At 45.4% G+C, this 15,487-nt stretch overlaps 1 protein-coding gene across 2 annotated transcripts in view; it reads right to left on the bottom strand.

Annotated features, from left to right (window-relative positions):
* PDE7B (phosphodiesterase 7B) overlaps positions 1–15,487 on the bottom strand; it is a 266,770-nt gene that overhangs the window by 93,983 nt on the left and 157,300 nt on the right. The window contains exon 1 of one of the 2 annotated variants that reach the window (XM_066605831.1): positions 1,825–2,327. The exons of the other annotated variant lie outside the window; for it this stretch is intronic. Coding sequence (XP_066461928.1) covers positions 1,825–2,053 — 229 coding nt within the window. The 5' untranslated portion in view covers positions 2,054–2,327. Of the gene's footprint in view, positions 1–1,824; positions 2,328–15,487 lie in introns of those variants that run through there. 2 annotated transcript variants of the gene reach the window in all.

The following is a 15,487-nucleotide window of genomic DNA, read 5'->3' as shown; positions in this document are numbered from 1 at the left end:
GCAAGTGTGCAGGAGCCCTCTCTGCGATGTGCTATGGACTATCTCCCATGTATTCCTATGGAGGCTTCTTTTTATTGCATCACAACGCTACAAATGTGCATTGCAATGTGATTCCAACATTACAAAGTCCCATTGACTTTTACAGGCGGCAGCGATGCGAGATTATTTCCCCAAAAAAGCCTCGCTGGTGCTCACAAATCGCAGTGAATAAAGATGCCATTTTTCTTGTGGCAAAATCGCAATCGACTGTGTGGAATTAGCCTTTAACGTCAAATTTCTGACGATTTTTGGTCGCCGATTTTTCACTCTGTGTCAAGAGATAAGTCTTGTCTTATCTTTTGACGAAAAATGCTGACCGCTGCACAGCCCTTGGAGCAATCTGAGGACTGCTGGACCTTAGATGCTAGGCATCACGCGGCTCTTAGAGCTGCCGAGACCCTTTACATCCTTGCACAAGATGACAAGACCAAAAACGTCGTGTACAGAACTGTGCTGACAGCAGATCGCAGGTACACTCCATTCACTAGTTCAACTTTTTATGTTTCAATATACAGCAAAACAGACATTAGATAAAAAAGATACAAATTCCATGCAAACGAAGTCACGGGTAACAAGCTAGTATGTGTATATATTTATAAACACTGCATATATTTTGTATTTGTTTTAGTAAAGAAGAATGCCCAGGAAGATGTGGGTGTCCACAGAATAGTAGAGCTCTGTCTAGCATGACCTTGTGGTAGGGAGAACTTCTTAATCAGCTTACTGTCCATGTCAGAGTCACTTTCTATATGGGGATGAAGTAAAGAAGAACGGATGTGGGATAATCTGTTGCAATTACCTTTGACATATAATAAAACAGGAGCTCCAACTACGGGCTGGTGATAACCCATGAGAGCCCCCCAATGATCAGGACTACTATTTGATCATTTATTTTCTCTATTCCCACCATAATTTGTTACCTAATTTAACCCTGTAACCTCTAATAGAAAAAGCCCATGGGTAACTGTAAATTGCTGCTTTAGTACTTTGTAATGAGCCATAATGTAACTGAGGGAGAAACTCCAAAGAACACGATGGCTGATACTGTCAGAGCTGATACTGTCATGGATATCACACAACTGAAAGACGCAGTGCAAAACCGAAAAACATGGAGGGAGCTCGCCTTTAGGGTCACTGAGGGTTGTGAAAGACTAAACTGCTAACAACAAAAAAAAGTTAAAAAAGCTTAAAATCACTAAAAACTATCGCAGCCCTCCCCGTCCCACGCTGTACCCCGATGCCCAGAGCCAGGAGGAAGCAGCTGGCATCACTGTGACCGCTGCACCACTCAGCGGTGTTTCTTCTACGGATGCTGAAGCCTGCGATTGGCTGCGCGGTTCTGCGCACAATGTAACCGCCAGACGCTTCTTCCACATATTAAATCTTCAATTTGTATTCATTTTAAGTTCTTTTAACTAAGTCCCAGAAAATTCCTTTAAAGTTTCCCCCAGTTACATCATGGCTCATTATAAAGTACTAAGCGATTTATTGAAAACCCCCTATAACAAACCTAGTTATTCTAATTACTTGCAAGTACTGATAATTACAGCCATAAGAACACCAGTTAATAAAATTGAGGAGGCATCTATTTCTTCACAGTGCCCTATTTTTACAGAGTTTCCAGAATTTCTGGATGGTTGGCCACCCTTAGGCAACTTCGATTGGGAGGAAGTGGATAAAGGTATTGGAAAGCACCAATCAACCTGTTGTTCTACTTTTCAGAAAACCTCCTCTGAGCTAGAAATATCCAGCATTGTAGAGCTGGGCATGAGCTGGCACTCTTACCTGGCAGTGCCCCCAGGGCATCCTCATTGGCCAGAAGACCCCTCTGCTTCACACTCTGGATGCCGTTCTTGGACTTCCACAGCAGCTTCACCATCGCTATGATTTCGGGCAGCTCACAGCCCAGATTGCCCGAGTGGTAGGTGGGCAGACTACCCATGCAGGTCGGCAGCAGGACCTCACCTGTCCTCCAGTTGTCAGCCGCGGGATAGCACCTATCCAGCACTGGCATACTGCCCCCCGTGTACCCTGACAGGGGCTGGCAGCCGGCTCCTCGGCAGGGAGAAGAAGTCTAAAGGAGAACACAGTGCAGGCGGGGGGCTGACTCACACTGCTGCTCCCCCTGGCTGCTGCCTAGTGTCATGGTGCCCGTCAGACACTGACTGTCCGAGAGAGGAGTCTCACCGAGCACATGCCTGTGGCAGCGTGCCAGCTCTTCCTTCCTCTCCCGTATTGTCCTGAGGGCACCGGTGCCCGGTCCCGCCTCAGTCACACATGTATGCGGGAGGCCGCTGCTGACACACACGGCAGGAGAAGTGAATCAGCTCGTGTCAAGTAGTAGTCAGCTCTTCTTCCTGTCCTCCCCGACATACAGGAGGGCATTGCTAGGGCTGCCAGGGGGCACTGTGCCAGGGCTGGGGAAATACCTCAGAAAACCCTGCAGCTCCTGACGACGACGCCATTTCCTCAATGTTTTACCTCACAAACCGTCTAGTTGGTTCCTAATTGACAATAAATGTCCTTGTTTCCCGGAGAACTCACTGTATAATACACCGTAATGCAGGGGAACACAATGGGGGACGGCGTGCAAAGAGGCAACTGGCACTAAAGTGGGCATTAACCCCTTGCTTTCATACAGCCAAGAAAATCACGCAAGATTTGTGCATTACGAGACGCACAAACACGAATTGTGTTTCATTTGAATGAGGCCATACATATGAGCGATTCAATGCGGGAAACAAATGGCGGCACGTCCTATCTTTTGTTTTCAATGGGACTGGCGGCAGTATTGCATTATATGCGAGGTGCTCGCGTGTGCGATTCGCGGCGGAGGATCACTACTTCCCCAAAGTAATACGAGGCAGTTTTGATATAAAAACGCCTCACATCCGCGGGGATATTGCCCGTTGGTGAGCGTGATATTGGGCCGTGATACACACCCTAATATCGCACTCAAGGGCATAGTCGATTGAAGCCCTAAAGACGCAGCGATTTTGCGGGGATTTTCATCTCCACTTTACTAAAGCCATGACCTTTTGATGTTTCTGTCAGCACGGCCGTATCAGGCTTGTTTTTTGGGTGACGAACTGGAGTTATTATTGATACCATGTTTTGTTACATATAATGTTTGACTTTCGTCACATGCAGATTCCGTATGCAGGAGCCCCCAGCGGAACCCACCCCTGTGCCCAGCTGGCATCCGCGCGTACCTGTATTTTCTTCTTCTTTTCTGTACTGCGGTATTTTTAAAATTCCTGCCTTTCCGCAGAATCCACGGCCTGTCCGCAATATCAATTGTGGACGGGCCGCGGGTCAGACGGCTTCCATTGATTTCAATGGAAGCCGTCCATGCTGAATGCGCAGGAAAATGGAGCATGCTGCGATTTGCCATCCGCGAGCAGAAACAACAATTGGTTTCTCCTCGTGTGCATGAAGAATCATTTTTGCATTGCATGCTATGGGCGGTATTTGCTGCAGAAACCGAAAGCAGTCGCCTGCTCTGGATTCCGCAAGTCAAATCTGCCCATGTGCATTCACCCTTTTACTAATTTTTTGGGAGAGCTGGGAGAAAAAACACATAAATTCTGACACAATTTTTACAGTAGCATAAGAGTGCCTTCACACTTATGGGAAAATCATGCGATTTTTGAGTAATGCGAGAATGCGAGGAAACACAGAATTAGGAAACCCATCATTTTCACTGACTACATTCCCATGTGTGATATTTCCTGTCATACGATGCTGCAAGATTTGTAAATCGTTGCCTGCCCTATCTTTCTGCGTGTTGCTATTTTTCCTTGCCCATGTTTCCCTACAAAGCCTCCGATTTATTGCCATGTACGAACTTGCGATGCAGTGTGTTTTTATATATTTTTTAGGTTTTTCCACCTTTGCATGATAAAACTCCTTTTACATGGGAAATTATTGTTTTTGTGTGTCACAACTGTGTAATACGCGAGCGCAAAAAAGAACGCACTATGCTCTATTTTGCAGGGTATATCTACGCGTGAGAACCCTATTGTTCTTTATGGGCACGTATTAGTAATTATGTACGGGTGGCATGTATACATGCCATTACGAAGCAAGGGTACGGGAAATATTATCAAAAAAAAAAACAGGTGGACTGCGTATGACAGCATGCATGAGATATACTGTCCAGCGCAGTACAATATCGCTTGCATATGCGGCGACAGGTCGAGTCACCAGCGACTCCCCAACGGTAAAGCACTGCGTGGCAGTGTTTTACGCTTACGGCCATGTGAGCCAGGCCTTAATCGGGCACAGAATTTATTAGATTAGTGTGAAACACTGGTCTAGGTGAAAAAAGACTCTTGGACCGCCTGCACATGGATGAGTCCATCTCCAGATTCCGCAGCAAATACTGCCATAACATGCTATTGAAAAACGCTTTTTCCTCTACACAAGCGGAAACCAACTGCGATGTCGCCGGCGTCCCAGATTTCTGCTGCAGAATCTGCATTCAATTTTGCCCATAGGGATCTATTGGCCATCTGCAATAAAATTGAAATTTGCACCCGCGGATGGCATTTTAATGGATTTGCGTTTTTTCCTGCACGTGAGAGAAAGCGCAGCATGCTCCATTTTCTGCGGGTCTCCCGCGCGGATGGCTCCTGCAGGCTTCCATAGAAGCCTATAGAAGCTGTCCGGTCCCGCAATATACCCGCAGCTGAATTTCTGCTCTCCAGCGCGGGAGAGCGGGAGTTCAAAAAGAAAAAAAAAAGAGTGCACGGTGCATGCACGCGGCACGCTGCCGGTGTGCCGAGCGCACCCGCCGGGCAAAGAGAAAGAAGATCCCGCCGCGACGGACGGGAACCCGCAGCGTCCGGACAGGTAAGAAAAATCTATTTTCAGGCCTCATGTCCGCGGGAAAGGAGGGACCCGCTGCAGGATTCTGCATGGAGAATCCGCGTGGGCCCGAATTTCCTAGTGGACATGAGGCCTTAGGCTCTTTACGTCGTACCCTGCTTTGTTTTGAAAACATGTGCAGGGCCCAACTTTAGTGCTTGTGGCTTCATGCGGACGATCACTTTTATTATCATCTATTTCAGAAACTATCACCGATTATACCTACTATGGCTCCTGGCATGGGTTTTTCAACTAGTACATGCAGGTGCCAGTAGATGAAACAAATCTATGAAGCGGCTGGCGCCTATTAATACATTTGTTGTTGGTGAATGGGTGCAGGGTTCACAGTAAATATGCCCCACTGTCTTCATTCTCTGTATTACATACATTTGCTGCAACTAAGGCCTTAAACAGACAAACATGTTTGCGCAGGATTTTGCACGTTTTTGATTGCAATGGATTTGTTCTCACATGCAATTGCTACACGCGCAAAAACAGATAGGAGCTACCATATATTTCTGCGTAACACGCAGAAAGATGCCATAGAAGTCTATGACAGCTTTAGAAAAGGGAGGGGGAGGGTGTTACTCAGGGTGCAACACAGGGAAAAGAAGACAGCTGGCCCTAATAATTAGGCTTTAAATAGCCATTCAATTCCATGGAAAGGGAGTTACACAAGAACGTGAGAACTGGCATCTTGAGTGCAAAAACTCCAGTACTATGCGCCAGCACGTGTTTATCGGCCTTAAGCCCAATGTCCACAGGCGGATCTTATTTGTGGAATCCGCGCTGGTCAGCCGGGCAGGAGATCCGCAAGTCAAGTAAATGATACATGGGAATCCACAAAGCATGCAGATTTGATTTGTGGGAAAAAAAATTGCAGTATGCTCCATTTCACTGTGGATCCCGCACGGACGGTTTCCATTGAAGTCAATGGAAGCCGTCCAATCTGCAGCCTGTTCGCCATTGAATTGCGGATTCCGCAGGAAAGCAGGAGTTAAAAAATAAAACATTGCGTGTGTGCTGCAGCCCTTCCGTACACATCCGCAGTGAAGAAAACAAGACCTACAGAAAATCCAGACGGGTGAGTAGAAGTCCTGCAGTGACCTCGGCAACAGGCAGGGTCGGATTCCGCTGTTGGCTCCCGCATGCGGAATCCGATCCGTCCGTGGACAGGAGGCCTTAGTATTGCCATCTCAAAACCTCGTTAACCCCTTAATGACATGGCCTATTTTGGCGTTGAGGACCAAGCGATTTTTTGGTATTTTTCCATCTCCATTTTTCAAAAGCCATAACTTTTTTATTTTTCCGTGGACGCGGCCGTATAAGGGCTTGTTTTTTGCGTGGCGATCTGTAGTTTTTATCGGTGCCACTTTTGGGTATATAGACAATATCGTAAAATTTTTTTTTTTTTTTTTTAATGATAACAGGGAGAGAAAACGCATCAATTCTGCCATAGATTTTTTTTTTTTTTTTTACAGCGTTAATCATGCAGCATAAATAACACACTAAATTTTTTCTGCGGGTCGGTACGGTAACAACGATACCAAAATTGTTATATTTTTTTTTAGGTTTTTACACTTTTTTGCAATAAAACCCCCTTTTTTTGGAAATCTTTTTTTTTTCTCTATAGCTGCATTCAAAGTCATGTAACTTTTTTATTTTTCTATGTACGGAGCTCTTTAAGGGCTTATTTTTTGCGAGACGAGCTGTAGTTTTTATTGGTACCATTTTGGGAAATGTACGGCTTTTTTGATCACTTTTATTGCATTTTTTGTGAGGCAAAATGCTAAAAATTAGCATTTTGCCTCTGTTTTTTAGCGTTTTTTTTTACGCTTTTTGTCGTACAAAATAAAAAGCGTGTTCAACTTTTTGTACACGTCGTTACGGACGCGTCAATATCCAATATGTGGGGTTTTAGTTTTTTTCCCCTTTTTTTATGCTAATATTAGAAAAAGCATAAAAAAGGGGTTTTTTACATTTTTTTTTTTTACATTTTTCTTTTTTTTACACTTTTCTTTTCTTTTTTTTATACTATTTGAGTCCCTCTGAGGGACTTACATCACTGTGCCTATGATCGCTGTCATAAGGCATGGCAAAGCTACTGCTCTGCCATGCCTTATCGCTTATACAGCGATTATAGGCACAGGCAATACAGGACGCCAGTGTCTGGCGTCCTGTTGCCATGGTGACAGGCCGGGCTCTCGCGATAACATCGCGAGTTCCGGCCGGAGACACACAGGGATCGCGATCCCTCTGTGAACTCTTTCCCTGCCGCGATCTACTTAGATCGCGGCAGGGAAGGGGTTAACAGCGGCGGGCGCATCTCCGATGCCCCCCCGCTGTTGGAGCGGGACGCCGGCTGTGACTGACAGCCGGCTCCCGCTGCGGGATAGCGCGGGATCACATAAGATCCCGCGCTATCTCCAGGACGTACCAGGTACGTCATGTTGCGGGAAGTACCAGGCTGCCATGACGTACCAGGTACGTCCAGGAGCGGGAAGGGGTTAATGCACAAACACTTTCCGTTGCAGCGAGCAGATTTACACATGTGATCGTCTGGGAAATCCCTAAGGGACATTTTATGTGGGATGAGGAAAGGCCGATTGCAACAAGCATCGTACAAAGGACGTTGATTGTCACTAGGGATGAGCGCGTATACTCGCTAAGGCACTACTCGCTCGAGTAATGTGCCTTAGCCGAGTATCTCCCCGCTCGTCCCGAAAGATTCGGGTGCCGCCACAGGGCGGGGAGCTGCGGGGGAGAGCAGGGAGGAACGGAGGGGAGATCTCTCTCTCTCTCTCTTCCCCCCGCTCTCCCCTGCTCCCCGTCGCGACTCACCTGTCAGCTGCGGCGGCCCCCGAATCTTTAGGGACGAGCAGGGAGATACTCAGCTAAGGCACATTACTCAAGCGAGTAGTGCCTTAGCGAGTATACTCGCTCATCCCTAATTGTCACTCATTTTGGGCTCGTTCACATCTGTGCTTCACTTTACTTTTTAACAGATTCTTTTTTTTCTTTTCGTAAGGGTTCATTCACACGTGCGGAACGATTTTTGGCTGTCCGTGTCACAGCCATAACGCAGCCAAAAATCGCCGGACTTTTCTCCTGCAATGCCTTATCACTTATTAAAGCGATCATAGGCAATGGCAATACAGGACGCCGGTATCTGCCATTCTGTTGCCATGGCAACCAGCCGGGCTTTCTGCGATTATATTGCGAGAGCCCGGGAATGTCACAGGGGGAGCGCGCTCCCTCTGTGAACCCTTCCCATGCCGCGATCTACATAGGTCGCGTCAGGGAAGTAGTTAACAGGGATGGTCGCATCCCAGATGCACCCCCACTGTTGCAGCGGGAGGCCGGCTATCACTGACAGCCGGCTCCGGCTGCCAGATAGCGCAAGATCGCTTATGATCTCGCGCTATCCCTAGGACGTAAGTTTACGCCCTGCTGCGGGAAGGGGTTAATGGCCAGCTCCAGTGGGTGGATGTTACAAGGGCAGAGGATAGGGCAGTCTGTCTCTGCCCTGGATACATGGTAGCCAAAGCTGTAGGAGCTTTCGAAGAGAGAGAAAGACCTGAGTGAGTGCTAAACTCATAACTGGATTTGTTTGATGTTCAGACTGGGAGGAGAGATAGCCCACCAGCTGATAGTGAGGAACATTTGTCGACCATTAGAGCTGTACAGGCACATGTTTATTTTGTCTTAAAGGGAACCTGTCATGTCTCCACAGCACCATACACTAAGTTTTGGTGCAGTTAGGGGACGTGTCAGGGAGCTGAGTGATGTATTTTTTAAACTTACCCACTCCCTCTGTCCAGCAGTGCCCCCCTCTGAAGTCACAGCATTAAAATCCAACTCTTTTCAGAGTCCCATGTGTGCGCTCCCCCATAGACCTGTTATAGTACTTTCTGTAACAATTCAGGAATTTACCTTAAAAGAGGTCAACTACATCTACAACTTCTCAACTACACACCTGCAATCTGTGACATTCCTACTTTACTGATCATCACTTCTTAGTACATGAGTACAGTACAGACTACCTAGTGATTTACAAGACGTATTTTACTACCTGTAATTGTGATTTGTAAGCACACATTGCACAATGATTTAAAGTAACCCTCTAGCCTGGAACAAAAATGTGTCCAGATTGGGGCAGTTATATTACCTGCTGTCATCCTTTCTCTCTATTCTGCTTTCAGTTGCTTCTTGCTGAGGCCCCTCTTTATTCTTCCAACATGTCTGTGGGCCTCCAGTCACTACTCAATGCACACTGTTCGTTAGTAGTCAGATACTGAATGTTCTGGTCAATCAGTGCAGCCTGTAATGTCTTAGGGATCATTCACACTAATGTATGCAGTTTTTGGTTTGTGAATACGCAGTGTCTTCACAGACCGAAATACTGCATATTTCCTGTGTAGCTGGCCCTGCTCTCCTTCTTGGGGTGTGTATTAACCCCTTAGTGACGAAGCTGGTTTGCGATTCAGTGACGGAGCCAAATTTTGGAAATCTCACATGTGTCACTTTAGCATGGAATAACTTCGTGAAGGTTTTGCATATGCCAGATTCTGACATTGTTTTTTCACCACATGTACTTCATTTAGGTGGTAAAAATAGACCAATAGAATTTGTGTATGTTTAATAAAAGTGCCAAAATTGGTACATACTGTACACATTTAATAATATATATATTTCCATCTGTTTACTTTATTCTGGAAGCACATTTGAAAAACTTTAGTTTTTTTAACTATTTAGGAGATGTACAAATTTAACATTTTGTTTTCCTACACCAAGCCAAGATTGCAAAGGCTCATAGGTGTCAAAACGATAGATAACCCCACAATTGACCCCATTTTAAAAACTACATCACTTAATGTATTTACTGAGGGTGGCAGGAGTATTTTGACCCGAAAGTTTTTTTTCAAGAATTAATGCAATTTAGAGGAGAAAATTTAAATTTCATATTTTTGCAAATATGTAATTTTAAAGACATATTCTTTTCTATAATGCACATGATAATGAGGATTTACACCCCAAAATGAATACCCCTATTTGTCCTGTGTTCAGAAACATACCCATTGTGGCCCTAATTTTATGTCCATATGCGGAACGGGGCCCAAACCAAAAGGAGCAGCTGGTGGCTTTCAAAACAGAAATTTAGCTTGAAGGTGCTTTAGGCCCCATTGCCCACTTGTAGAGCCCTTGAGTGGCCAAAACGACGGAGACCCAATTTTGAAAAGTAGACCCCGTAACAAATTCATCCAGGGGTGTACTGCGTATTTGGATCCCACAGTTTTTGAATGAATCTAAGCAAGGCAGAAGGAAAAAAATTACGATTTTCATTTTTTTGTTAATCGTGTCATCTTAAAAAACATTGTTTTTGTACGGCACGCATATGAATGAAGACTTGCACCCCAAAATGGATCCCCTTGTTTGTGCCGTGTTCAGAAACATAACCATCTTTGCTGAGCTAATGGACTGTCTGGAGGGTCATGTATCATACGTATTAGAAGCTCCTGATCGAGATAGCTGATGCGGTGCAGTTGACCGACTAGATATAAATGCAATATACCTAATAAGAGCTTCTCACAAAGAATATGAAGTGAACAGACCAATGAATCACTGTTTATTATATCGTTTCATTGCACATAGTACCTCTATACCCGGATGCTTGTACTGACAAGCGTCATATAGATATAGGAACATGTATCTAGACATGTATGAATTCATTTAGGGTTGATTTTTCTAACCACACCTGATAGGAGTTTGTTACAAGCATCTACTACTTTTCGATACAATAATATTTCCTGACATTACTACTAGAGATGAGCGAGCATACTCGCTAAGGCAAACTACTTGAGCGAGTAGTGCCTTATTCGAGTACCTGCCCGCTCGTCTCTAAAGATTCGGCTGCCGGCGTGGGTGACAGGTGAGTTGCGGCGGTGAGCGGGGGGAAGAGAGGGAGAGAGAGATCTCCCCACTCTCCCCCGCCGCTCCCCGCCCCCTGTCGGCACCCGAATCTTTAGAGACGAGAGGGCAGGTACTCGAATAAGGCACTACACTGACCAATCTCCAGTTATCAGGAACATTACCTGCTAGGGCTCAGGCAAACAAGCGATTTTTACGCACTTCACACGTAAAACAATTGCGTGATCACGTCTATTGATACCCATATGTTCTATCTTTTGCAGGTGCGAATTTTAAGCGCATGTAAAAATCGCACATGTGACCGCTTCTATTGGAAACCATTGGTTCATTTAATTCAGCCATTCATTGAATTCAATGAATGGCTGAGCGCTGCCTCTGATTGGCTGAGCGCAGGGACCAATGACAGGCAGTGCTCAGCTGTTATTCAATGGCTTAGTGCTGCCTTTGATTGGTCACAGTGCTCAGCCAATCAGAGGCAACCCTTTCAGCAGGCGGGTATTTTAAATCCCTGCCTGCTGAAAGCACTTCAGAGCAGTTCAGGAGGACAAGCGGCTGGATGCGCCTGAGCCCCGTCAGCGGCGGAGAGGCGAATATATATTTTTATACACATTCTAGGGATGATTTTCAGGGAAGGGCTTATATTTAAAGCCCTTCCCCGAAAATCACTGCAGGGGTTGCCGGCAGCCCATTGCTTTCAATGGAGCTGCAGAAGCACCTGCCCCATTGAAAGCAATGGGAGAACATTGCGCTCCTGTGCCACAGCTGTGGCAGGGGAATTCTTCATCCCCACAGAGAGTCCCCTTGTCACTGGTCACAAATCCTCTGCCATGGCTGTCACAGCTGTGGCAGAGGATCGTGATCTTCTCTGTTTGTTGTCAATAGGGCCGCTGCTGCTGCTGCCACCGGCCCATTGTTCACAAGGTGAAACCTCTGGATGTAACAGCATTCAGGGGTTTCACATCCAAGGAATCTCCTGCTGCAGTTGTCACAGCCGCAGCAGGGGATAGCACTTTTTTGGTCACCCTGTCTCCAAGAAAAGATGTAATAAAAAGTGTTCAAAAAGTCGTATGTATTCCACAGTGGTAACAGCAGGACATCCCGCACAAAACGAGCCCTCGCACAACTATGACAGAAAATAATTTATAACAATTAAATATCTTAGATATCTCCCGTTTGCCTTCTTTGTTATACAAATTCATTATTTTCAGTGTGGGATCATAAAAATCCAGCACAACACTACCTATACATCTGCACGTACACTCTTGTGACATCATTACAATAGCGTGTAGCTATTAATACAAACACATTTTTGTGAGGTCATTCACAATAAAGTGCAGTGCATGCACCTACTCACATTATTGTGACATCCTCAAAGAATAGAGCACCCTATAATTACACAAATAGTGATAATGAATGCAAACATGTAGCATATTGTGACATTATTACACATATATTACATAGATCTAAACAAACAGCACTGAGACGCAAACACACTGTTGTGACATGTACACAATATAACACAGCTGATTGTGAGATTATAATAACAGAATAACTATTGTATTCATCATTGCAATAAGGCCACTCTTGCCCATGCTTTTAAAAAACACCACCTGAAATCGTGGCATTTTAAACACGATTTTGAGTAGTGTTTTTGAACGCATGTCACAGCGTTTGACTCTCTTTAGCGCTGCCTGCAGTTACAAGCGCCGGACACTAAACAGACGTCATCACGAAGGCTTCGGTTTTGACCTCTGTGTTATTGCGGCGCTGACAACATGCGCCCGCTCAGCTGATTGGTAGGGGTCCTGAGTGGCGGACTCCAGCCGATCAACTGTTGATGACCTATTCTGAAAACTCCTTTAACCCCTTAAAGAAAAGTGCTGTTAATTTATGGTGCTTGGTCCTGGGCTTTAATCCCAGCCGATAGCAGAAATACAGCGTGGGATTAAAGCCTCTGTTCTTGCAGTCAAGCAGGAGTAGGTCGGAGTCCTCGGCTGTTAGTTACAGCTGAGAATCCGGGGGAGAATGGAGAAACAGTTTTTAATTGCTTCTACCTTCTTCTTTCCAAGGTATATAGCGCTCAATGATTGTTTCTTCCACTACGTGACCCAGCGATCATGTGACTGCCAGGTCCCCCTATTACAGCATAGCTGCAGGGTCCTTGCAGACCCTGATCAGCTCTGTCAGTGACTACAGGGGGATATTTTCCCCCGTAACTGGGGATCCTATAGATGCCCCACCTAGAGTGGAAAATGTGTAGTAGTAATAATAATAATAATAACAACAAAAAGACCATGTGAATGACCCTCATGGGGGACACAGATGGTAAAAAAATAGTTACAAAAATAAGTAAAAAAAAAAATCAAAATAAGATAAAAATATATACATAAAAAAGAAAATGACCCGCAGCAATAGTACAACCTATGAATAGTGTGTGTCATCATAATGCAACGTAGCCTATAAATATACAGTATTTTGACATCATCATGTGAATAGCATCCTGTAAATACATGTACATAGTTTGAGAGCCATACTATTATAGGTATTATTTTTGTACAGCAAGTTGCAGTTTTCATTGTCATACTTTTTGCCTTACAAAGAACTCATTAACTTCTCTTTTTTTAACTCGGAAAAGGAAAAAATAAAATTTTGCTCTTATTTTTTTCAGAATTGCTTTACACCGTGATTTAAATAACATCGTAAAGTTATCAAGTCTACAAAAGTAAATATACACGTTTGCATTGCTTTTACAGGACCTGCTCACCAAGTTGGAAATCTGGGGTCTGTAATCAGATGGTGTTCAGCATTAGAAATCAATTGACATACAGGGCTTAGTCACACGACTGTATATTTGCCCCGTTTCCACAGCCGGCTGATATACGCGACCATCTGATGCATTGAATTCCAATGCATCAATTCAGATGGACGATTTTTGTCTACGTAAAAAGGGTCGGCCGTAAAAGATAGCGCATACGGTGTGCATTGCGGTCAGCCGTTTTTACACCGGCCGGAAAAGATAGTTCTGGACTAGAGATGAGCGAACACGTTCGGCCCCGCCCCTTTTTCGCCCGAACACCGAACTTTGCGAACACTTCAGTGTTCGGGCGAAAAAGTTCGGGGGCCGCCGTGGCAGCGCGGGGGGGTGCGGCGGGGAGTGGGGGGGAGAGGGAGAGAGAGAGGGCTCCCCCCTGTTCCCCGCTACTGCCGCCCGCGCCGCCGCGCATCTCCCCGCCCCCCGGCGGCACCCGGACCTTTACGCGCGAACACTGCAGTGTTCGGCAAAGCCGGTGTCCGGGTGCGGATGTGTCCGTAACGGACATGTTCGCTCATCTCTATTCTGGACCTATTTTTTCGGCTGGAATACGTAGAACAGTCCCATAGACTCCTATGGGAGCCTATGAGAGATGCTAGAAAAGGGAGGTGGGAAGGAGTTTAGGAGTTTCTCTGCTAAACTCCCTCCCCCTCTCCGTCCCTTGCCACCTGTGGGCAAAGGGAAGAGATGTGGCAGGAGATTAGCACACTAAGTTTAGTGGAGCGGAAAGTATAGCTCAGTTTATTATTTTATTACAGGAAGCGGTACTCAAGTGGGGTTGTCTAGTAATTGGACGACCCCTTTAAAATTAAGTACAATTTATTTGTAGGGTACTAAAAAAGTGTAGGCTACCATGTTTTAAAAAAAAAGTCATATGAAAAAAATGATCAAATGGACAGATGATATTTTAGACATAGGCACAAATATGTTGGTAATATAACCTATGAGTGGTGAGAGACATTACTTAAAGTCCCCCAAACACATGGATTTTTCCCGAATGACCCTTTGATTTAATGTATATAGGGACAGCCAGAGGATTTGTTGCTGGAATTAAAAATGATAAGTTGTGTTGGATTTCAAAATGCCTGATTTTTTGTTTACCCTTCCGATTGCAATAAGCATACCATGACCATTGACCGTGCTAGGTTTGTTTTTTTTATAGGGGTGGTTGGAGAGAAAGACAATATCTTTCAATAGTAGAATTATGCAACTATTTTACCTAATGATCCCAAACATCTCTTTAAATCCCAGCTTCATTGGTCAAAATAAAATTTTTCGCAAACTAGTTTTGTTCAATACCTTAAAGGGGTTGTCCCGCGGCAGCAAGTGGGTCTATACACTTCTGTATGGCCATAATAATGCACTTTGTAATATACATTGTGCATTAATTATGAGCCATACAGAAGTTATAAAAAGTTTTTTACTTACCTGCTCCGTTGCTGGCGTCCTCGTTTCCATGGAGCCGACTAATTTTCGCCCTCCGATGGCCAAATTAGCCGCGCTTGCGCAGTCCTGGTCTTCTGCTCTCTTCAATGGAGCCGCTCGTGCAGAATGCCGGCTCCGTGTAGCTCCGCCCCGTCACGTGCCGATTCCAGCCAATCAGGAGGCTGGAATCGGCAATGGACCGCACAGAAGAGCTGCGGTCCACGGAGGAAGAGGATTCCGGCGGCCATCTTCACCGGTAAGTATAGAAGTTACCGGAGCGCGGGGATTAAGGTAAGCGCTCCGGTAAGCTTTCTTTAGGTCCCTGCATCGGGGTTGTCTCGCGCCGAACGGGGGGGGGGGGGGGGGGGTTGAAAAAAAAAAAACCCGTTTCGGCGCGGGACAACCCCTTTAAGT

The sequence above is a fragment of the Eleutherodactylus coqui genome, chromosome 1, assembly GCF_035609145.1.
Source record: "Eleutherodactylus coqui strain aEleCoq1 chromosome 1, aEleCoq1.hap1, whole genome shotgun sequence".
NCBI lineage: Eukaryota > Metazoa > Chordata > Amphibia > Anura > Eleutherodactylidae > Eleutherodactylus > Eleutherodactylus coqui.
The sequence above is the reverse complement of the archived record's forward strand: the minus strand, read 5'-3'. Positions and strand labels throughout refer to the sequence as shown.